At 48.8% G+C, this 22,471-nt stretch overlaps 1 protein-coding gene across 1 annotated transcript in view; it reads left to right on the plus strand.

Annotated features, from left to right (window-relative positions):
• LOC141731341 (uncharacterized) overlaps positions 1-22,471 on the plus strand; it is a 412,011-nt gene that overhangs the window by 324,159 nt on the left and 65,381 nt on the right. Inside the window, 1 exon segment of the mRNA XM_074555961.1 lies at positions 1,743-2,398. Coding sequence (XP_074412062.1) covers positions 1,743-2,398 — 656 coding nt within the window.

The following is a 22,471-nucleotide window of genomic DNA, read 5'->3' on the forward strand; positions in this document are numbered from 1 at the left end:
GGGGTTTCAGGGGGAGGGGGCACAGCAGGGGTTCCTCCCCCCCCCCCGTTTTTGGAGGGTCTCCCATGGTGCCCCCTCCCCAAAAAGCTCTGAGGGCCCCCTGAAGTGGCTGCTGTTCCACCGGCCGGTGCCCCCTGATCCAGGACAGCCCCACTGAGTCTGGCAGGTTCTGGGGGGATTTGTGGGGATTTTGGGGTTTTGCGAGGCTGTTTGAGAATTTCAGGGTGGCTTTTTTGGGCTTTGGGGGATTTTGTTAGGAATTTGGGGGGAATTATTGGGGGTTTTTGGGAGAATTATTGGGTTTAGAGATGCTTATGTGATTTTGGGGGGTTTTGTTGATTTGGGGGGTTTTGGATTTGGGGTGTTTTGTTGGGGTTGTGGGGGTTTTGGGGGGGAATTTATTGAAATTTTTGGGAGTTTTATAAAATTTTGGTGAGTTCCACTGGGATTTTTGGTGTATCTCTGGAGTTTTTGAGGGTTTTCTTATATTAGTCCAGTCCCTTCCAGTATGATCCAAAGATGGCCCCACTGTGCTCCCAGTCCCTGCCAGTAAGAGCCAGTTGTGCTCCACATGGTTCCAGTTGCTCTCTTTCACCCTCATTTGTTCCAGTCCCTCCCATTACACCCTCCCAGTATGTCCCAGTATAGCCCAGTTCCCTCCAGCATGTTCCCAGACACTCCCAGTTGCTCCCAGTTGGGTTTTTTGGGGGATGTTTGGAGAATGAAGCAGTCCAAGGCTGAGCAGAAAAGGCCCCTCGGGGGGACATCAGGGGGTGCCGGTGGCGGCTGCCGGCAGAGGCAGCCTGGAGGAGCAGAGCCCTGTGTGCCGCAGGAGCCCAAAGTGGGGAGCCCAGAGAGGGGGGAGCGCCGCCATGGGCGGGAGCCTCAAGAGCCTGGAGAGGGGCAGGGGGGACTCCTTGGAGCCGCTGCAGCCCCGAGCAGAGAATGAGGGGAGAAGGGAGCCCGGGAGCCCAAACAGCCCCGGCATCCCGAAATGGGGAGAGCGAAGAGGGGGGAGCTTTTGGGATCGCTGGGACTGCCAGCAGCCTTGGCAGGGCGGGCACCGAGGAGAAGGGGGACCCCCAATCTAAGTGTGACCCCCTGCAGCTGGGACAGGGGGGAACCCTTGAACACCCAAGGGGAGGGACCAGGGACAGGGAACTCCTGGGAGGCTTTTCCAGGGCTGAATCTGGGTGTTTGGAAGGTTTTCGTGAAGTACAGATGGCCGGTGACTGGTAGAGATGGACTTGGGCAGAGGGACCTTCAAACTCAATATGCTCATCCCTTGTTTTCCCCAAACCAGGATTTCCCATTGCCAACCCCTGGGAGTCTGTGAGGAAGATGCCCTGGGACACTGAAGCAGGTGAGGAGGAAGTCAGTGCCCCTTTCCCCTCTGTGCTGCTCCGTAGCCCAGCCCAGTATGGCCCTGGCTGCAGCTCAGCCCTGCGGGGAATCTCCTTGCCCTTGCCTGTGGCACAGACGCAAATCCCATCCTGTCCTTGTCCTTCCTCCCCCAGGAGGGGGGGAGGAGGAGAGCAGGAGCTGAGCATGGAGAGCAGGGGGAACAAATGCCCGCAGCAGAACCTGGTGGAAGAAGCCATTTTGAGCGGCTCCATGGCGCAGGAAGCCAACGGGGAGGAAAAGCGCCGGAGATGCCGCACGAGGAGGGGCTGCAAATGCAGCTGGCAGGGATCTGAGGAGGAAAGAGCCAGCCTGGGCTGGGAAGGCGGCCAGAGATCAAGCCAGAGCTCTGAGCTGGTGCTCCATGAACAGCTCCATGATGGGGAGAAGCCCCACACATGTGTGGAGTGTGGGAAGAGCTTCAGGTGGAACTATAAGCTCATTGAGCACCAGAGGACCCACACTGGGGAACGGCCGTTCGAGTGTGGGGAGTGTGGGATGAGCTTCAGCCGGAGCTCCCACCTGACCAGCCACCAGAGGACCCACACTGGGGAGAGGCCCTACGAGTGTAGGGAGTGTGGACAGAGCTTCAGGCAGAGCTCCAGCCTGATCAGCCACCAGAGAACCCACACTGGGGAACAGCCCCATGAGTGTGGGGAGTGTGGGAAGAGCTTCAGCGGGAGCTCTGACCTGATCAAGCACCAGAGGATCCACACTGGGGAACGACCCTACGAGTATGGGGAATGTGGGAAGAGCTTTAGGGACCATGACACCCTGATCAGGCACCAAAAGATCCACACTAGGGAGAGGCCTTACGAGTGTTCCGAGTGTGGGAATAGATTTCGGTTCAACTCCCATCTCCTCCTGCACAATCTGAGTCACGCAGAGGAGAGGGCCCTCTTCTGCCCTGAGTGTGGGAAGGGATTTAAGTACAACTGCCAACTCATCACCCACCGGCGCATCCACACAGGGGAGAGACCCTACAAGTGTAGAGAATGTGGGAAGAGCTTCTCACAGAGCTCTCAATTTGACCCGACACCAATACAGCCACCGATAAGGGAAGCCCTGCTAGTGCCCTGAGTGCAGGAAGAGCTTCGTGCTCTGCTCCAGCTCCATCCCCCACTGGAGGAGGCACTTGGGGCACAGCCCTGGTGACCCACTTTCCCTGTGATCCATGTTGGGAACACACCTGGCTTCTTATTCTTTTGGTTTGGCCTTAATTTTCTTGTCTTTTCCATCTCTTTGCAGTCCAAAAGTGAAGAGGGATCAATCTTTCACCTCAAAACCACTCAAATCATACTGAAAACAGGTCAATCTTAACACAAAAGGGCTCAATCCTACCTCAAATTGCTTGTTCCCACCTCAAAATCTCAATCCTATGCCAAACTGACTCCATTCCACAGGTACCAGGGTGAGATGGGGTTGGAAGGAGATGGGAGAAATGGGATCCCAATTTGGGAGCGATAGGATGGGATGGGAGCGTAGGAGCGATTGGACGGGGATTGTGTGGGGCAGGGTGTGTGGGATGTATTTGATAGCAAATAAAACTCTCAGACTTACTGCTTTCTCTCCCGTTCATGTTCAGTCCGTTGCAGTTCTGTTTGCAGAGCGCCCCCTCACAGTTGCCGCCCTTGGCCTGAGCCTGCCCCTTTTCCCTCAGGGTTCCCGCCCTTTCCCTGTCCCCTTTCCCCTCACGGTTCGACCTTCGGGAACAGGGGAGGAGGAGGAGGAAGAGGCTGAGCGGCAGCAGAAGCAGCTGGAGAAGGGGAGAGGGAACCCTGGAGTCGCCGCAGCCCTGGGAGCATCACCCCCCATCCTGCAGGTGCCCGGGGAAGGGGGAGCTCGGCCCAAACCTGCTGGGGGGTGCCTGGGTTTGGGATTTTTTTCAGGGGAAGTTTGGAGCTGGCAGGGCTCCAAAGCCGAGCCACAGATGGCCCTCGGGGGGACATCCGGGTTCCCCAGGAGGTGTTTTTGGAGGGTCCCAGGGCCAGCAGTGGCTGCTCCCAGTATGAGCCCAGTCCCTCCCAGTCATTCCCTATGATGATGCAATTTGATCCCAGCACAGTCCCAGTTCTTCCCAATTTCATCTAGTGTGTTCCCAGTTCTCCCAGTTGTCCCTAGCATAGTCCTAGGCACTCCCAGTATGATCCCAGTCTCTCCCACCAGGTCCCTAGTCCTTCCCACTTGCCCCCAGCGTGTTTCCAGTTCCCCCAGCACATTCCCAGTGGCTCCTAGTCCGGTCCCAGTCACCACCCATATGGGCTCAGACACTCCCAGTATATCCCAGTTGCCCTGAACATTCTCATAGTCATTGCCAGGCACTCCCAGTTACCTTAGGGTGGTTCACTTGCCCCCTGTTTTATCCCAGTTGCTCCCAGTTCCTCTAATTCTGTTGGCTCCCAGCATGGGCCTGGTAACTCCCAGTAACCCCCAGTCAGGGTCCAATCACACCCACTCTGATCCCAGTATGATTGTAGCCACTCCCAGTATGATCCCAGTCACTTGCAGTCTAATTCCAGTTGCTCTCAGACACTCCCAGTACGATTTCAGTGCCCCCAGTGTTATCCCAGTTGCTCCCTGTCAATGCCAGCATGACCCCAGTAGCCTCCAGTATGATCCTAGTGTCTCCCTGTCTCTCCTAGTTTATCCCAGTTGCTTCCAGCTTGTTCTCAGTCACTCCCACTTCTTCCCAGTTGCTTTCAGCATCATTCCAGTTGCTCCCAGTCAATCCCTCCATCATTCCAGTCCCTCTCAGAGTCATCCCAGTTGGTCCTAGCATGGGCCCAGCTGTTCCCAGTGTGCTTCCATCACTCCCCTATGGTTACAGACACTCCCAGTATGGTCCCAATTGAACTCAGTTGTCCCTGGTATAGTCCCAGTCACTCCCCATATGATCCCAGTCCCTCCCAGCATGGTCTCACTCACTGCCAGTTCCCTGCAGTGTGGTCCCAGTTCTCCTCAGCATGGTCCTGGTTGTTCCTGTGTGGTTCCAGTCATCTCAGTATGGTTACATATTGAGAGTTTTTGCAGATTGAGGAGTTTTTGTTAGACAATGCCCATATTCAGCCAAAGCACAATCCAGCCTGCTTGTACTAATGGACAATGGACACATGCACAAACAATGAATAATGGACATATTCAGAAATTGGGTTGGTATATCCTTGAAAGAGATACAAGAAGAAGAGTCATCAGGACTCAGCAAGTTTGTCAGCAAGCTTGGGAAAGTAAGAAAAAAGTAAGTAATGGGTGGGTGTCGTGGGTTGACTAAATGATGCTTTTATCCCCAATTGTCTCATTCTGTTTATGCTGAATAATAAGTTGTACACCTTTAAGACTTGTTCCAGAGAGTGAAGGGGGAGAGAAGAAGAGGCAGGTTTTTTTCAGACACTGCACTCACTTCTCCACATTCCTGCTCTGGACTGTGTTGTCTGTGGATGGACAGACAGCGGGACAGAGCTCTCTTTTGCTTTTAGTTAGTTTAGCTAGCTGAGGCAAAGGAGACAAAGAAGTTCCCTGGACTGTGGGTTTTTTCCCCTTTTCTTTGGAGCTGTTCAAACCTGCTCTGGACTGAACACCAGAAGAGCACCAGCAGCTACATCTGTGGCCACTGGGCCAGGCCTGGCCTGCGACATTTCCAGCACCAGAGGGACTGATCAGAGACTTAGTGAGCTGAGCTGCAACCCAGGGAGGGGACTTTCTCAGTTTCTCAGTCATCTCTTTTGGAGCGGCAAGGGGTTTTATTGTTTAATAAACAGGTTTTTCCACCTTTCTCCAAGGAGGTATTTTCTCCAGGACTGATTGGGGGAAGGGGCTGATTTAATCTGCTTTGCTACTGGAGCCCTTTTGGGATTCTCTTCCAAATTTGCTCTGAACCAGGACAAATACATCTATTGGTGCCCAATGCATGGCTCAAGAAGGTGGAAAAAAGCTCTATTGATTGTATGTTGGTTGTGCTCACTCTCTAGTAAGTTAAAGCAGTCAGTAGCCATGTTGCTTGAATTCCTAATGTCTCTTGGGGTGGAGGCCTTCACGTGGTTCTGGTCTCTAGAGCTTTTTGAGGTTTCAATACCTTTCTGGTCACTAGGATTATTGTCCATAACCCGTAATTTTTATGGTAGTGCGGCACGGATTGGAATAGCTGTTGTGCTGGCCTTGGTGATAATGATTTATAGGGCATTTACAAAGATACTGGAGTCTGTTTATGATATTTATGGTTTATGGTTTCTTCGTCCTACCCTGCATCCCAGTTCCAGTAGTATGTTTTGGGAATTTATTAGTAATTGCACCCAGTTTGTTAGAGGAGGAGCAGGGAATGAGGCTTTCCAGCCTTTCCTTTCCTTCTTCTCCTTTGAATCTGTTATGCCACTTTTTGAGAATGTTCAGTTTCCCCTGAATGTTAAAGAGACCATCTTTCTGGTATTTAATCTGGTATTTAATCAAGCTTCCTCTATATGGTCTGCAGCTTCTCTAGAATGAGGGCTGAGATATCCAGAGGAGTTGGTGAGACCCTTGTCCCAGAAGCAGATGCAGGCGTGAAAAATCCTAAGTGGTGTGGAGAATGGGAAAATACAGGCTAAACCCTGAAGGAATATTCTGATCCTGTAGACTGGGATTTTCCACGGGAACAAATTCAGAACCCAGCTGAGGTGGGGAAATACCTAAAAACAAAGTGCCATGATCATTCTAAAGAGAAAAGGCTCATTGCAATAAGCTGGGCCCTGGCCTATGCTTATCCCACTCTGTTAGATACTGTCGGGTAGCAGACAGAGGCAGGGGGGCAGGGAGATAAATCAGCTATCCCAGTCAGGCTACAGCCAACAGCCCAGGTTCAAAGCCAGCAGCTAAACCAGATAGTGAGCCTAAGCCAGCAGCTAAACCAGACAATAAGCCTCAACCAATGGCTGTTGCTACCAGCACTAGAAGTGGGAAATGCATGGACAAGACTGATCGACCAGTGGATGATGATGATGATGATGATGATGCAGCAGGAGAAGGACCCTCAATGCCTCCTGACATAAAATCAGGAGTCAAACCAGCAGGCGCAAGATCAGAAGCCAATATTGAGTCCTTTTCTCTGAAGGACCTTTGTGGCCTACAGAAGGATTACACCTAATGACCTGATGAATCCATAATTAGTTGGCTGGTCCGTCTCTGGGATGCTGCAGGTGAGGCTACAATTCTGGATGGCACTGAAGCAAGGTATTTGGGATCCCTGTCACAGGATCCTGTCATCGACCAAGGAATGATGATGGGGACTACTCCACACAGTCTCTGGGCACGGGTCTTGGAAAATGTAGCACAAAGATACCTGTGCAGATGATCTCTATATGCAACAAACCCAGTGGAAGACCATAAAGCAAGGGATCCAACACCTGAGAGAAATGGCAGTGGCAAAGATTATCTTCTCAGATGATGTAACAACTAGGAACCCAGACTTGGTACCATGCACGTCTGTGATGTGGCGGAAACTTGTACGACTTGTGCCACATGAATATGCTTCTGCCTTAGCCATAATGAAGTGGGATGAGAGGGATGAGACTGTGCTGGATATGGCAATGAAGCTCTGAGCATATGTAGATGCTGTGCATGGCCCAACACATGCCAGAATTGCAGCAGTAGAAACATGTCTGCAGAAATTAGAGGACAAGATAGAGGAGAATCATAAGAAGTTCAGAGAGGAGATTAAAGAAGACCTTCTCCAAATCTCAGCAGTACAGATCAGAGGTTCTGGTAGCCAACACAGATGTTACCCCGATGGCAAGAGAAGGTACACCCCACGAGCTGAGCTGTGGTTCTACCTGCGTCATTGTGGAGAAAACATGAAGAAATGGGATAGAAAATCTACTGCTGCTCTGGCACAACGGGTGCATGAACTGAAGGAAGCCACCAGAAGGAAAGCAGCTCCAGTTGCCCATAGCCGAACTGCCAGGTATGATGATGATGACATGTCCGATCCCCTTGAAGGAACATCCAAGACATATGCCCAGGGAAAGAAAGATAAGAAGGCTTAGAGGGGCCCCGCCTCTAGCCAGGTAGAGGCCAGGGAAAACCGTGTTTTCTGGTCTGAGTGGATTCGTTGGCCTGGCACGGAACCACAAGAGTACAAAGCTTTGGTCGATACTGCTGTGCAATGCACATTAATCCCATCGAGACATGTGGAGACAGAGTCTGTTTCTATTGCTGGTGTGACAGGGGGATCCCAGGATTTCACTTTGGTGGAAGCTGATGTGAGCCTGACTGGGAATGAGTGGAAGAAGCATCCTATTGTGACTGGCCCAGAGGCCCCATGTATTTTGGGCATAGACTTCCTCCGAAGTGGGTATTTCAAAGACCCAAAACGACTCAAGTGGGCATTTGGGATAGCAGCTGTAGTGACAGAGGGCATGCAGCAACTGAACACCTTGCCTGGACTGTCTGAGAATCCATCTGCAGTAGGAGTCCTGACGGGAGAAGAGCAATAGGTGCCAATTGCCACTTCCATAGTGCATCGACGACAGTACAAGAACCACTCGAGATGCTGTGATGCCCATCCATAAGATGATCCAAGAGCTGGAGAGCCAAGGAGTGGTCAGCAAAACTCACTCACCCTTCAACAGCCCCGCTTGGCCTGTGCACAGGTCTGACAGAGAATGGAGGTTGACTGTGGACTATTGTGGCTTGAATGAAGTGACTCCACCGCTGAGCGCTGCTGTGCTGGACATGCTGGAACTCCAGTACGAGCTGGAGTCCAAGGCAGCAAAGTGGTACTCCACTGCTGACATTGCTAACGCGTTTGTCTCCGTTCCTCTGGCAGCAGAATGCAGGCCTCAGTTGGCTTTCACCTGGAGGGGCGTGCAGTGCACCTGAAACCAACTGCCCCAGGGGTGGAAGCACAGCCCCACCATCTGCCATGGACTGATCCAGGCTGCACTGGAAAAGGGTGAGGCTCCAGAACACCTGCAGTACATGGATGACATCATTGTGTGGGGGAACACAGCAATGGAAGTATTTGAGAAAGGAGAGAGGATCATCAGGATTCTGCTAGAAGCCGGCTTTGCCATTAAGAAGAGAAAAGTCAAGGGATCTGCTCAAGAAATCCAGTTCCTGGGAGTGAAGTGCCAAGACAGACGGCATGAGATTCCCACTGAGGTCATCAACAAGACCACAGCTATGTCCCCACCAACTAGCAATAAGGAAACGCAAGCTTTCCTGGGTGCCATAGGTTTTTGGAGGATGCACATTCCCGAATACAGTCAGATCATGAGCCCTCTCTACCTGGTTACCTGCAAGAAGAATGAGTTCCACTGGGGCCCTGAACAACAACAAGCCTTTGCCCAGATCAAGCAGATCGCTCATGCAGTAGCCCTTGGCCCGGCCAGGACAGGACCAGAGGTAAAGAATATGCTCTACTCTGCAGCAGGGAACCATGGCTTGTCCTGGAGCCTTTGGCAGAAGATGCCTGGGGAGACTCGAGGCTGACCACTGGGATTTTGGAGTTGAAGCTACAGAGGGTCCAAAGCCAACTACACTTCCACAGAGAAGGAAATCTTGGCTGCCTATGAAGGAGTCCAGGCTGCCTCAGAGGTGATTGGCACGGAAGCACAACTCCTCCTGGCACCCCGACTACCGGTGCTGGGGTGCATGTTCAAAGGCAAGGTTCCTTCCACCCACCACGCCATTGATGCTACATGGAGTAAATGGATTGCTCTGATCACACAGCGTGCCCGTATAGGTGAACTGAATCACCCTGGGATTTTGGAGATAATTACAAACTGGCCAGAAGGTGAGAACTTTGGTCGGAATGATGAAGAGGAACAAGAACCAGTGACACGTGCGTAAAAGGCTCCTCCCTATAACCAACTGCCCCCAGAAGAAACACGCTACGCTCTTTTCACTGACGGTTCCTGTCACATCGTAGGGATGAACCAGAAGTGGAAAGCAGCCGTATGGAGCCCCACACGACAGGTTGGACAAGCTACTGAAGGAGAAGGTGGATCAAGTCAACTTGCAGAACTCAAAGCTGTTCAGCTGGCCCTGGACATTGCTGAGAGACAGAAATGGCCAAAGCTCTATCTTTATACTGATTCATGGATGGTAGCCAATGCTCTTTGGGGCTGGCTGGAAAGGTGGAAAAAGGCTAACTGGCAGCTTGGGGGAAAACCGATCTGGGCTGCTGATGAGTGGAAAGACATTGCCTCTCAGTTAGAGAAGCTACCTGTGAAAGTCCACCATGTGGATGCTCATGTCCCCAAGAGTTGGCTAATGAGGAACACTGAAACAACGAGCAGGTAGATCAGGCAGCAAAAATGGAGGTGTCAAAGATAAGACTTAGACTGGCAACATAAGGGGGAGTTGTTCTTAGGTTGATGGGCCAATGATGCCTCAGCCATCAGGGCAGAGATGCCACCTAAAAGTGAGCATGAGACCGAGGGGTGGATTTAACCATGGACAGTATTTCTCAGGTCATCCATGACTGTGAGATGTGTGTGGCCATCAAGCAGGGCAAGTGAGTAAAGCCCCTGTGGTATGGTGGGCGGTGGTCCAAGTACAAGTATGGGGAAACCTGGCAGATTGACTACATCACACTGCCCCAGACACGCCAAGGCAAGCGCTACGTTCTGACCATGGTGGAAGCCACCACTGGATGGGTGGAGACCTACCCTGTGCCTCACGCCACTGCTCGGAACACCATCCTGGGCCTGGAAAAGCAAATCCTGTGGAGACATGGCACCCCTGAGAGAACTGAGTCAGACAATGAGACCCATTTCAAGAATGGCCTTATCAACACCTGGGCCAGGGAACATGGTATTAAATGGATATATCATATTCCTTATCATGCACCAGCTGCCGGAGAAAGTTGAATGATGCAATGGACTACTTAAAACAACCCTGAAGGCACTCGGCGGGGGGGACTTTTAGAAATTGGGAAATGAACCTAGCAAAAGCCACCTGGTTGGTCAACACCAGAGGGTCCATAAATAGAGCTGGTCCTGCCCAGTCTGAACCCCTGCACACAGTGGGTGGAGATAAAGTCCCTGTTGTACACGTGAAAGGTATTTTAGGAAAAACTGTTTGGATTACTCCCACTTCAGGCAAAGACAAACCCATGCATGGAATTGTTTTTGCTCAAGGACCTGTTTGCACTTGGTGGGTAATGCAGAAAGATGGAGAAAGCCGTTGTGTGCCACAGGGAAACGTAGTCTTAAGTGAGAACTGTGTGTAAGGTTTCATTGTGATGCAGATGGAAATAGAATAAGGGGTGGATAATGTTCCAGATTGCAAGGCAAGATGTATTCTATTACCATCTGTATGGCAGCTGTCTTTTGTCAAGTGGGCAGTTTGCCTTATCTCTCTTTCTGAGCACTCACTCCCACTCCTCCCTCGAGAGGAGACATCTGCTGAGAACAGGCTATTGAATGTCACTGCATGACAACAGGCTATTGAATGTCACTGCGTGACTGATAAGAACTATAACATCCCACTGTGAGATGCTCTGCCCAGAGGGAGGAGCCAAGCATTGCTACCCAGATATAATCCAGAGGTTTTGAGACACCAGCACGGCTTTCTCCACTGGATTCCCCAGAGGAACAGCAGCTCTCTCTTCTTCTACTGGATCTTCAGAGGAAGAATACATCCTTCTCTACAGATCCCCCTTGCTCCAACAGAACCACACCTGACACTTCAGGAGGGCTGCAGCCACATTTCCAATTGGATTGCCACCAACTCCCCACAGGGTGTCAGCTTGGGTTCTGACTCTGTCAGTGTTGTTCTAGTGTAACGCATTGTTTATTTTATCCATTTTTTTTCCTTACCTATTAAAGAACTGTTATTTCCTGCTCCCATATTTTTGCCTGAGAGTCCCTTAATTTAAAATTTATAGCAATTGAGAGGGGTGGGGAGGGTTTACATTCTCCATTTCAGGGGTGGCTCCTGCCTTCCTTAGCAGACTCCTGTCTTTCCAAACCAAGACAAAAACCTTTGACTATACAGGATCTTTTGGATCCATTGTCCCTCAAACAGGTCAGTGTGTGACCCCGTAGTAATGCCAAGTTACAAAGAGCAGCACAAATGACACAAAGAATACATGGCCAAAGAGGAAGAGGAGAGGCCCAATGAGAAAAGGATGTGGTGAGACACTGGCACATCGAGTGAGCTGCACTCCCATAATCTCTAGGCTAGCAGGTCCTGGTCTCACATTCTTCTCTTAGTTTATTAAAATTTCATTCATTTATTTATTTATTTAATTTTTTTTATCCTAAAAAATATATACAATTAAAAATATGTCATCAAATTTTAAAGATACAATCAAAATACTTTAATTCATAACTACATCTAAAGATCAGAACATATGTACAGCTGTAACTATGAAGCCTAACACATTAATCCTATTCTTCAAACACTCTCCATACAGGTGGCAGCTTCTTCCTGAGCTTGGAGGACAGAGAGCTCTTCTGGATGGGAGGCGAGGACTTTGTGGGTGAGGGAACATCTGAATTGTCCTGAGAAAACTTCTCGGTAAGACTGTAACCAGTCAGATCTGCAAAGTGGAGACACAAAGTTAAACAGAGGCCTCCATGCAAATGTAAAGCAGCCAAAGCTCCCTATTTAATGGGACACATTTCCTGGAAATGTCTAAACAGCTGCACAGGGAAACATGCTCCTGCTGGCAGACACTGAGGCAGGCCAGGGCACAACCCTGAGCCACTTGCCCAGAGCTGGCACAGGCACAGCCTGGCCTCTGGGCTGCCCTGGGACAGCAGGGAGCCCCGAGTCCTGTGCTCTCCAGGAATGGCTCAGCTGCACATGCACCCTCCTGCTCCTCTGCCTGCCCCACAGCTCAGCAGCCCCACAGCTCCAGGGGCACTGGCAGCAGCACAGCTCAGTGAAGGGGCACATGCAGGGCACAGCTGTTCCCTGGCAATGTGCACAGCCTCTCTGGGCTGCCACAAGACCCTTCCTCCCAGCAGAGATTGGCCCAGCTCCCCCCTCACCTCTGTGTGAGGCTGAGCCCTGACTGCCCTTCACCTTGTCCTCCATCTGGAGCTGCTTCATGCCCCCCATGCCATGACTAGGAAGGGCAATGGAGAGAGTGGGAGCAGATGCACACCCTTCCTTAGGATTTAGTCATTTTTGGAACAGCTCAAAAGGCAAATTCAGAGATGTCCGACTCAGCGCTTCCTCAGCTTTCTGGGGAACATCTTGCCTTCACCAGCCCAACAGTTTGGAGAGGTTTTGCTGTACATGTGGAGGCTTGCTGGCAGCACATTTCTTCAGCTGGGTGCCCATCACCTTGAAGAGGGCAGAGGCGAGCTTGGTGGCCACGGTGCGGACGTTGGCGCTCCGCACAGGCAGCGCCTTGTTCCCCAGGAAGGACCAGAGCACGGGCAGGGCGTCGCGCTGGATGACTTCAGGGCTCCTGGCATGAACCCCCTGCACAAGCACTGCCGGGACAGAGACACAGCTCCTTACCCACCAGCCTCACTGCAAACAAGGATCTACCTCTGCTTTTGCTTCTTGCAAGCCTCTCTGGCCAAGATCAGCAAAATAGCACCCACAGCCCCTTGGTCCAGAAAAGGGCAAAGCAGCTGAGCATCCTGGAAACAGAACCACCAACCCCTCAGGACTAATTGCTCCAACCACCACCTTGTCCCTGTGGCAGACTTCCTACCTTTACTAAATTATTTCACAATCTCTTTCTGTATGAACAATGAATGAAATGTCCAACTGCCTTTTATTTCCATTAAGAAGTTGTCTAAACCCACACTTGAAGATTTGGAAATGCACCATAGCAAGGAAATTGAGAGATTTCTAATAAAAGGGACGATTCATTTTTTCTAACTTTGATGTCAAGTGCCAAATGTCTAATCTGGCTCTTCCCTTTGCTCAGTGGCACACAGCAAAGGGCAGGATTAGAACACACCTCAAAACTCCAGCCCACCAGAGATGGCTGCTGCGTGACAGTTGGATGAGAAACATCAGTGACCAGCTGGTGTCTTTGGCAGAATGCTTTTGGGGCTTCCAACAAAGAGCTGTTTCAAACCTCAGGGTGTCTTAGGGAATTACCCAGACCCCATTGCTGTGGCATTTGAGCATCTCCACATTTTAATGCCACTTCCCCTCCCAATGGTAATGGCATTTTTTCTTATAATGTCCACTGAAATAGGGGCATAGAGAAAGAAAAATGCTACACAGGGGACTGAAATGTAACCAAAACACGAGTGTTTTCTCAAATTGTCTCTGGAATCTCTCTGCTCATTTTCTGAACTGAACTGTATCAAACACAGACAAAAAGTTACTACCAACAGGCTTCTTGCATGGCAGATTTGGCTGAGAGATCAAAACCTGAAATGCTCTGGAGACCGTTCTTATTTTCTGATCAGACAAAATGTTATCTAGCAGCCATTTACAATTCTGTGGTGAAAGAGACTTCATTTTCTCTATGCTGTTAATCCACCAGCAGTCATCAACATTGAAAGAGCTCCTGCAAGTACCCAAAACCAATTCTGCTAAGCAGGAAAGGGTTATGGTACCCATTTTAAAATGGGAATTCATTTGAGTTTAAATGCAATTAAAGACATCAGTGACTACTGAATGTGAGGAACAGCTGTCTGTTCCTATTAAATCTCAGAGAGAACATCTGCTTTTTCTAAAGTAGTCCTAATTTATGGATAATTCCTTTATTTGAAAAAGAGATCAAAAGAACTGTTAAACTAAATTCCCTATTGCTGGAGATCTACTGTATTCAAATGCTCTTTAAAGGGCCTTTGACAGTCCCAATCTCTGAACATGCCCTTTTGAGATTCCTAATGAAGGCACAAAGTGTATTAAACCTTGCATTGAAAGATGTTGGCATAATTACAGTGGATTTAGCCCCAGTTAAAGCAAGGCTATCAATCATCTTCTCTACTATATATGGAGATTATCCTTTTTCCATTCCTTTGCTATTGCTGCCATAGCAAGCTCCTCTGAGGAATCAATTATCAGCTGCATTTGTAGCATTTTGGACAGCGCTGACACAGGCAGACACAGTTTGCACACCCTGAAAGGCTCAGTCCAAGGCCACTGTGACAGCATAGGCAGGGAGCCTCAGCACTCTGCTTCTGTCCTGAGCCCCAGAGGCTGCCTTGCACTAAACCCGTGCCTCTGATACCTCTGTTGAGTTTTGGCCTAAGCTGTGACCCCCGCACAGGATCTGCACGGTTCAGCCTCAAAACTTTCCAAGAGAAAAACAAGAATTCTGTGAGGACAAAACAAACCAATGCCCTGAAACAGAATTGGCCACCATTTCCCCTCAAAGATCACAGATGTCCCTTGAGCTTCTGAGAAAGGAGCCAGCTGGGGCATTTTTAGCCCCTCCCTTTGCTGGAGGTGGTTCTGAGATGCCCCAGTGAGAGCTCAGCCCCAGGCCCAGCGCTGCCCCCATCTCAGATGCTGCCCAGCTCTGCAGCAGCCAGGGAAAACCTGCCAAACCCACCTGCCTTGGCCATGGGGCAGCAGGGACAAGCTCAGCACCTCCTGGTTTGGAGGAGCTGCTCTGCTGTCTGCTCACAGGCATTCCCTGTAAATACTCCCTGGGAAGAGCTCTTGGCTCAGAAGGGGAGGCCATACCTGTGATACACCCGGTAACATCCAGCAGAGCTTGGCCACTCAGGTGATTCCACTGGTAGCTGAACTCTTTGAGCAGTGACACTTTATCTACAAGGGAAACACATGTTTCTGCTCACTTTTCTCAGGTCACAGGAGAAAGGACAGTGGGGAGGGAAAGGGCAGGGCCAACCCCATTTTATAAAATCAAGTACATTTGTGCGCATATTTGAATCCTTTTCTTCTTTCCTTCCAGCCTGCTTGGCAGGGTTTTAAATTCCAAAAGAAAAGCTCTCCTTTCACATTTGTAAATCCAAACTTGTCTGCTGTAGCAGGAGCTGTGTTAAAACATTACACATCAGGGACCTCAGGAGTTCAGTCACATGGAAGCAGTGAAAAGGTTCTGCATTCCAGAGCAAAAAGGAAGAGCCCCATACTTGGGACACAGAAAGACGCTGAGTCAGGCAGTTCCTGAGTTCACAGAGCAGCTGGGGAGGAGAAAGTGGAAACTCCTCTTGAAGACCTGCCTCTTCAACACTCATTTTTTCAGGCATATTCCCCCAGTGCAGCATTCTCAGAGCTGACATAAATCTGTGTGGCAAAGGAATTTAGAGCAGCCCTTGCCTATGTAGTTAATTGCTGTGGCCATTTTGCCCCATGCAAAACAACATGTGGAACAAGGCATCATTGACAGCTGGGTTTACACCTGTTTGTTCTAAAGAAATGAACTTGGTGAATCATAAGTTCCACTTTGAAAATAGAAGACAAAGAGAAAAGTGAAAAATAGGCAGCTAATGCCTCTAATGTAGAGCCTTGCAGGTGGGCTGCCCTGCAGAAGCTCTGATGGGTGACTGTCCCTTCATGCCAACAGCAAAGCTGTTCATTTGGGAAGTCAGACGGGGCCCAAGCAAACTCCAAACCCCCTTTGCCTCTGAAGTGTAGCAGAGCTGTAGTCCAGGACTTGCTCTTCAGACAAGCAGCACAGAGCCAAGGGCTCGTGGGACTGTTGGGAAATGCTGATCCCATTCCAGCCTGTTGGGGATGGTGCATAAGGGCTGCACCTGCACAGCCCCTGGTGGGTGTCAGCTGGAGCGTTCCACAGACAAGAGCAGCTGTCAAGGCACTCAGCGCTCTCTTGTGCAGGAGAGACAGAGACAAAGTTGAGGAGAGTCCCTGCCAGGGCTCAGCCTTACCCAAATGAGCAATGGATTCTTCCAGTGCTTTCACAGCTGCCCCACGAACCCTGGGATCCTTTGAGTTCAGGTTCTTTGTTATTCCTTCCACCAAAACAACGATCACCGGGCTCAAGGCATCTTTCAGGGCTCCTGTGATTTCAGCCAGCACGTCCAGCGCCCTCTGCTTCACTTTCTTGTGGCTGTCAGATATTCTCAGGACAAAATAATCAAAAATCTGTGAAGAGAACAAGCAATGTGAAAGCTGGATTCAAATGTCCTTGTTTGAAGAGTGGATGTAGCAGTCAGCAATGTCAAAGATGAAAGTGATCCTTTCTGTCAGGTCAGCCCTCGCTTGCACAATTTCACTGTTTTCCTGTGGGCCACTCACTGCAATGGTGGCACAACCTCATGCTGGTTGAAAGATTTTCTTCTGTTTTCTGGAGGTTTGGCTGGGGACAGAATAGTTCCTATGGTATTTCTCTCCATCTATAAATCATTAAATCAATTCCATTTACTAATGCTAAAGACAACCTTTGCTTTCAATGCAAGCAGATGTTTACAATGCCCAGTTTTCCATACAGTTGCCTCAAGTGCTGAGGGCAGTTATGATTTTGCCAAAATTATAGCTGGAGGAGATCTAAGTTTTCTTTTGTTTGACTCAGAGCCAGTGTCTGGAGAAGTGCAGGGCTCTGATCAACACTTCCAGGATCCAGAGCATTTCTCTAAGTAACAGGTGGACTTCTGAAATGAAATGTGCTGTTCAGCTCTCATTAGAGCAGGTTCAGTCCCTTGACAGCCACATTATCAGGCACCTTTCCCTGGAAAACGGGAAAAAGCAGCTACTGGAAGGAAAAGGCAGAGATGAGTCCTTAGTTCTTTTCCTCCTTTTCCAAAGAGAAAAAAAGACCCCCAAAAAGGGTGAGCACTGTCTTTACTAAGAGGAATAGGAACAAGGATGGAAATGAGTAGCCAGAGCTGTGCCTGCGTAAGACAAGATGGAGTATATAGAATTGTTGTTTTTGAAAAAACAACTGGGTCTAAACCAACCCAGCCTGATACTTCTCTTCCCTATGCAAATCCATTTTTGGTCTAGAGAACAATTGCCATGCTTTCAGGAGCTGGATTCCCTTCACTTAACCCAACTGGCAGTAGGAGAGAGCAGCAGTTACACCAGCAGAAAATTCTGCCATCATCTGATGAACAGCAATAGGCACCTGCCAGACAAATACAGCTGGACTGAAATAACTTGTCCTGAAGCCTGGACCTGAATTAAATTTGTCTGGGTAAGAAGGACCAGCGTGTCCCAAACAGCCAGGACAGAGTGCCAAGACACACTGAATTAACTTTACTGCTACAGGCTTAGGAAAGGAACTAAAGGAAAGGAGCAGTGAAGATACCCTACATACCTGGGTAATGTTAGTGGAGATGAGCTGGGGGCTGGTTTTGCACAGGTCTCGGAGGAGTTCCACTCCTTCCATCCTTGTCTGAAACCCCTTGGCTTCCAGGAGATGGTAAAGCTTCTGGAGCAGCTCCGTTTCATCCACAGCTGGAGGTGACGTGACCTGGGCTTTTGCATGGTGTAGGAGGTGTACATCAGAGGGAGATTTCACCCTGGAAAATAAAACCAAATGAGGACCTGGTGGTGATAATTATCGTAGCATGGCATCCCCATAGTGGAAATAATTAGCATTGACTCCATGATTCCAGTAGGCTGATCAATCACTTTATTATACTATACTATACTATACTATACTATACTATACTATACTATACTGAAACTCATCGCCCTTACAGACAGTCTGATACAGACAGACCAGATTGGTCAATTGAATCCAAAACACCATCACCAATGGCCAGTTAAGAAATGACCCTTTGGTAAACAAGTCGCCATGACACATTCCACATGTTCACAACAACAGGTGCAGCAAGTGAAGATAAGAATTATTTCTCACTCTTTTCTCTGATCTTCTCACAGCCTTCCCCAGGACAATGCCTGGGAGAGTTGTGCCTGCTGCTCTCTATGGACAGAGCTGCAGCCACAGACAATACCTTCAGTTAATTGTGAGCAAAACATCTTGGGCAGCTTTCCTAATTATGTGATTTCAAGCAGGAAAATCATGAGGCTCTGAAGAACAACGTGGACCTCATGGCAATCATTACTGGAGACAATCTGCCAGTGACATTCTCACCAGTGCTCACTCAGGAAAACCAAGGATGAGATGCATCTGATCTTACTTCATATGGCTTCCAGGGCACACAAGTCACATTGCTTTGTGGAGAAAGAGAGACACTATTTCCAAGTTTAAATGCCTCCTCATATGGGATGTGTGTGTCTTAGAATAAGGAAACTCATCACTCTGGAGAAGTGTCTCTACAACCAGGCATGACAATCTGGAAAAGTAGCTCAGATGCATTCTGAACAGATAAACAGGGCCATATTTGAAAGATTAAGAAAATCAGTAACAGAAATACAAACAAAAGCCAGACATCCCAGAACTACGCTCACATTTCATTTGCTTCCCTAGAGACCAGATGCACAGCTTAACAACCCCACTGAGAACAATTCTCCTGATCAACCTGTCTCTTCCATGAGCACAGGAAGATGCTAGCTGTGCTACTGAGGCATGTGGTCACTTTCCTGCCACTGCTGAGCAGGACAGAGCTAAATAAATCCCCTCTGCTATCAGAGGAGAACAGGTACAAGTGGTTCTGCAGCTGCCAGGAAGAGACAGCAAGGAGCAATTCCTGTTTTAAATGCTGGTTGCAGCACAGAAATAAACGAAACATGCTGTCCATCAAGCAAATTACATGAAGTACAGGAATATCAAGACAAAAAGTCCACATTCAGACACCTGTTGACTGAAGTTGTTCAGGGATTGTCTTGCTCTTTGCTACTCAAACTTGGTACTGTATGAGGGTAAGAAAGCATGATTTAGCCAGGCCAAAGCACATGGATGAGAACTGCATCTTTGTGGAATGGCATCTTTCTTCCAGACTGAGATTTCTCATCACAACACCCATCTGAAGAAGACTCCACTCAGATGAAAAAAAGCCCTGGTTGAATTTACTTGTCCCAAGTCAGGCAGCAGAGACTTGACCCTCTCACAACCTCCACAACACTGCCCTTGCCACTGCACTGGATTGTCTGAGCTGCATCCAATGGGTGTCTTTTTGTCTCTCAATTTTTGTAGAAAGCCCTCCAGAGAAGTTGTGGTCAGCACAATGCAGAAGTAGACATTTTTTATCCTAGAGCATTTGTAGGGAAAGGAAACCATCTGTGGCGTTGGTCATCTCTGCCAGAAATATTTTCCTGAGCAAGAGACATGTAAAGCTTGTTACGTGCTTTGTCACATCTGACAAAAGTGCTCAGTACCGTTTGCTAGCAGACAATGTGGCCTGGGGCTCCTTTGAGCCATCGTTCCTCTCCTTCACCGGCTCCTTGACAGATGGGCCTTCAGCCTTCTGGTTTTCCATCCCCTACAAAGACATAGAGAAACCCAATCAATCTTAAGAATATAAAACAGGAAATTCCCAGTTTAAAATACAAGTTAGAACCAGGATCACTGCTACCAAGGCTTAGGGAAACATTTCCTAACTTACAGATGGAAACAGACCAGAGATTCAGTGATGCCAACTCTTTGTTTTCAACAGCCCAAGGCAGATTATGGATGCTACCAGTCAGAGCAGCAATCTAAAATCCCAAATTCCTTAGTCTTGAGCATAAGTGGGAGTAATGCAAACTGGCAGGCAATGAGTGTTCATGAAGGAAGCAGCAGAAAAAACTGGACTCTTTGGGGGTTGGCCCATTGTGTTGGAAGTTGATTTGGTTCAACACTCACTCTCCCTGTGCCTGCACAAAGGCAGGCTCCCTTCTGTAAGATTAAAAAAATAAAATCCTTCCCATCAAACAAACAAAGGATTTTCCAGTGGATGCTGCTGAATTCACCAAGCTTCTTCCAGCTCCACAGGGCTGGACAGCAGGGCAGTATTCCCAAAAGACAGACAGTAATTGTAGTAACTAGGATTGACCTGGACATCTTTTGTAAATTTGGAAATTTTCTTGGCACTACTACTTCCAGTGTCCTTTGCAAAGACTCTGTTATCTTCAGAAGCACAATTCTCACTTAATTGCTTTACAGGGGGCAGAGTAGGGAGAGCATGGTGGGGGCCTATGCTTAAATGTAAACCCATTTTCTCCTCTTTCCCTTTCCTCTTTGTGACCGATATTGAAAACATTCAAAACCCCACCTTTTCCCTAATAATATCAGTTCCTTTGTGGTCTGCAGATGAACAGGCTGAGGATTAACAGCTCATTCCCAGGAGCAAAATGATTCAGCAGAAGAGGAATGAGCTAAAGACAGATTGGGTATGTTTGATCTCATATTAGCAGTGGCAATACTTGCACAAGGGAGACATTTCTCCTGCCAAGCACTTACTTTCTTCTTAATTCTTGTCAGAATATCTTCCAGGTCACGGGGGGGAAGAGATTGTTTCAGAAGCATTTTAAATTGTTGATGACTGAGCAACATCTTCACCATCTCCTGTCCATAATGCCTAAGGAAGGAAGGAAGGCAGGAAGGAAACAAAAAACAAAAGTAAAACACAGGAAAAGTGTTAACAGAAGAGGCTGATGCCTTAAACTCATCAGGTGCAATCCCTGCATGAGAAGGCATTACCTACTCAGCAAAGAGGGAGATTTACCTCACTTGACACTGCACAGTGAAGTACAGAGCTGAACACAAGAGGCAAGAGGAGAATGTGGGGCAACAGAAAAATATAATTTCACTCTGAAACTGAGGGTGTGCTTCTGTGGCATCAAAGGATCCCAGTGACCAAGCAAAACACACCTGCTTTGTTGTCAGAGCCTGTTAGCAGTGTCTTGCTGCCATTGCACAATAATTTGCCTTTCTTTAACTGGCAGGGAAGCCAGGACAAAACACCTCATGCGATTATTTTATACTATGTGTATGCACAGAGACAGCTAGTTGCTCTGGTGTTCTTGGCAGCTATTAATGGCAATTTCATCATCAAGGAAGGGGATTTTAGTGGTTTGGGTTGATTTTGCCACTAGGAAACCACAGTTTTCTTCAAGAAGAAATGTGGAGCTCACTGAGCCATAGATAACAGCATTCTAGAAATCTTCAGAACAGGTTTAGAAGGTCGGAAAAGATTGGCTAAAGACCCCTGACATATTTCTAGGATAGTCTGAAGTTAATGAGAAATGCATGTTTGGGATCCTTCAGTGATGAACATTAGCCAACACTTTGCCTTTCTGTTGTGCACCTAAGGCAAATCAAAACTGTTGGACTGGCTGATCTGAGCTCTTTTGATCTCAGTAAAGAATCCTTCAAGCCACAGGAAAAAGTTGGCTATGTTCCTTTTTGCTGGCCAACCTAAGGTTTCCCAGTACAGCCATTTGCCCAGGCAACCCAGACCAAGCAGTGGTCACAGTGCCAAGGCTGACAGAGCTCAAGAAGAGTTTGGACAATGCTCTCAAGCACATGGAGTGACTCTTAGGGTCACTGCACATGGCCAGGAGCTGGACTCGATGATTCTGATGGGTCCCTTCCAAGTTAGCATATTCCATGATTTTATGACCCTTATTCACAACGTGAGGTAAGTTCACATTCCCTTTAGTTTCCACTCTTGTGTTGTTTCACCTTTATAGCCAGACACAAAACGGTTTTCCTGTTTTGGGAGGTGAAATGAAGATCATTACCTTGTGTCCTTGTGACAGTCCTGAGCAAGCTTCCCTGCCACGTGTGGCAGCCTCTCAGCCCTGGGTGTGCCTGCGAGCTTGGTGACTCCAATTCTCTCCATCAGGGACAGGAGCAGTTGGGCCGCACACTCGCGCACCGGGGCGTGGCGGCTGCTGGGGAGGAGAGAGCAAACCCTGGGCACAGGGACAAGGAGCAGCAGCAGCGCCGGCCTTGGCCAGAGCTGCTCCCTGCCCTTGCTGGGGGAAGGAGCCTGGGCTCTCCCTGCCCCTTCAGACACCTGCAGAAGGTTCTGGCCTCAGCTAAACACCAAGTTAGCACTGTACACAAGGCCTGCCTGCATGGAAGAGGGAGGAATTCAGTCTCCCTGCACTGTCTGATACTCAATTTCTTTCACAGTATTTACTCGGAGAAAGATTAAAGAAATAGATGACATGAATAATTTAGAAATTAGAGACAATTGATGCTGATCCATCAGAGAGCACCCAGTACACAGAGCTGCAGCAGGATTGAGGCTCTTTCCACCCATTTATCCCCAAATCTGCAGACCTTTGGAAAACAACAAATGCAGGGAAAACATATTGTGGGCCATGAAGTTGCAGAATATCCAGCAAT

This window comes from Zonotrichia albicollis, chromosome 20 (assembly GCF_047830755.1).
Source record: "Zonotrichia albicollis isolate bZonAlb1 chromosome 20, bZonAlb1.hap1, whole genome shotgun sequence".
NCBI lineage: Eukaryota > Metazoa > Chordata > Aves > Passeriformes > Passerellidae > Zonotrichia > Zonotrichia albicollis.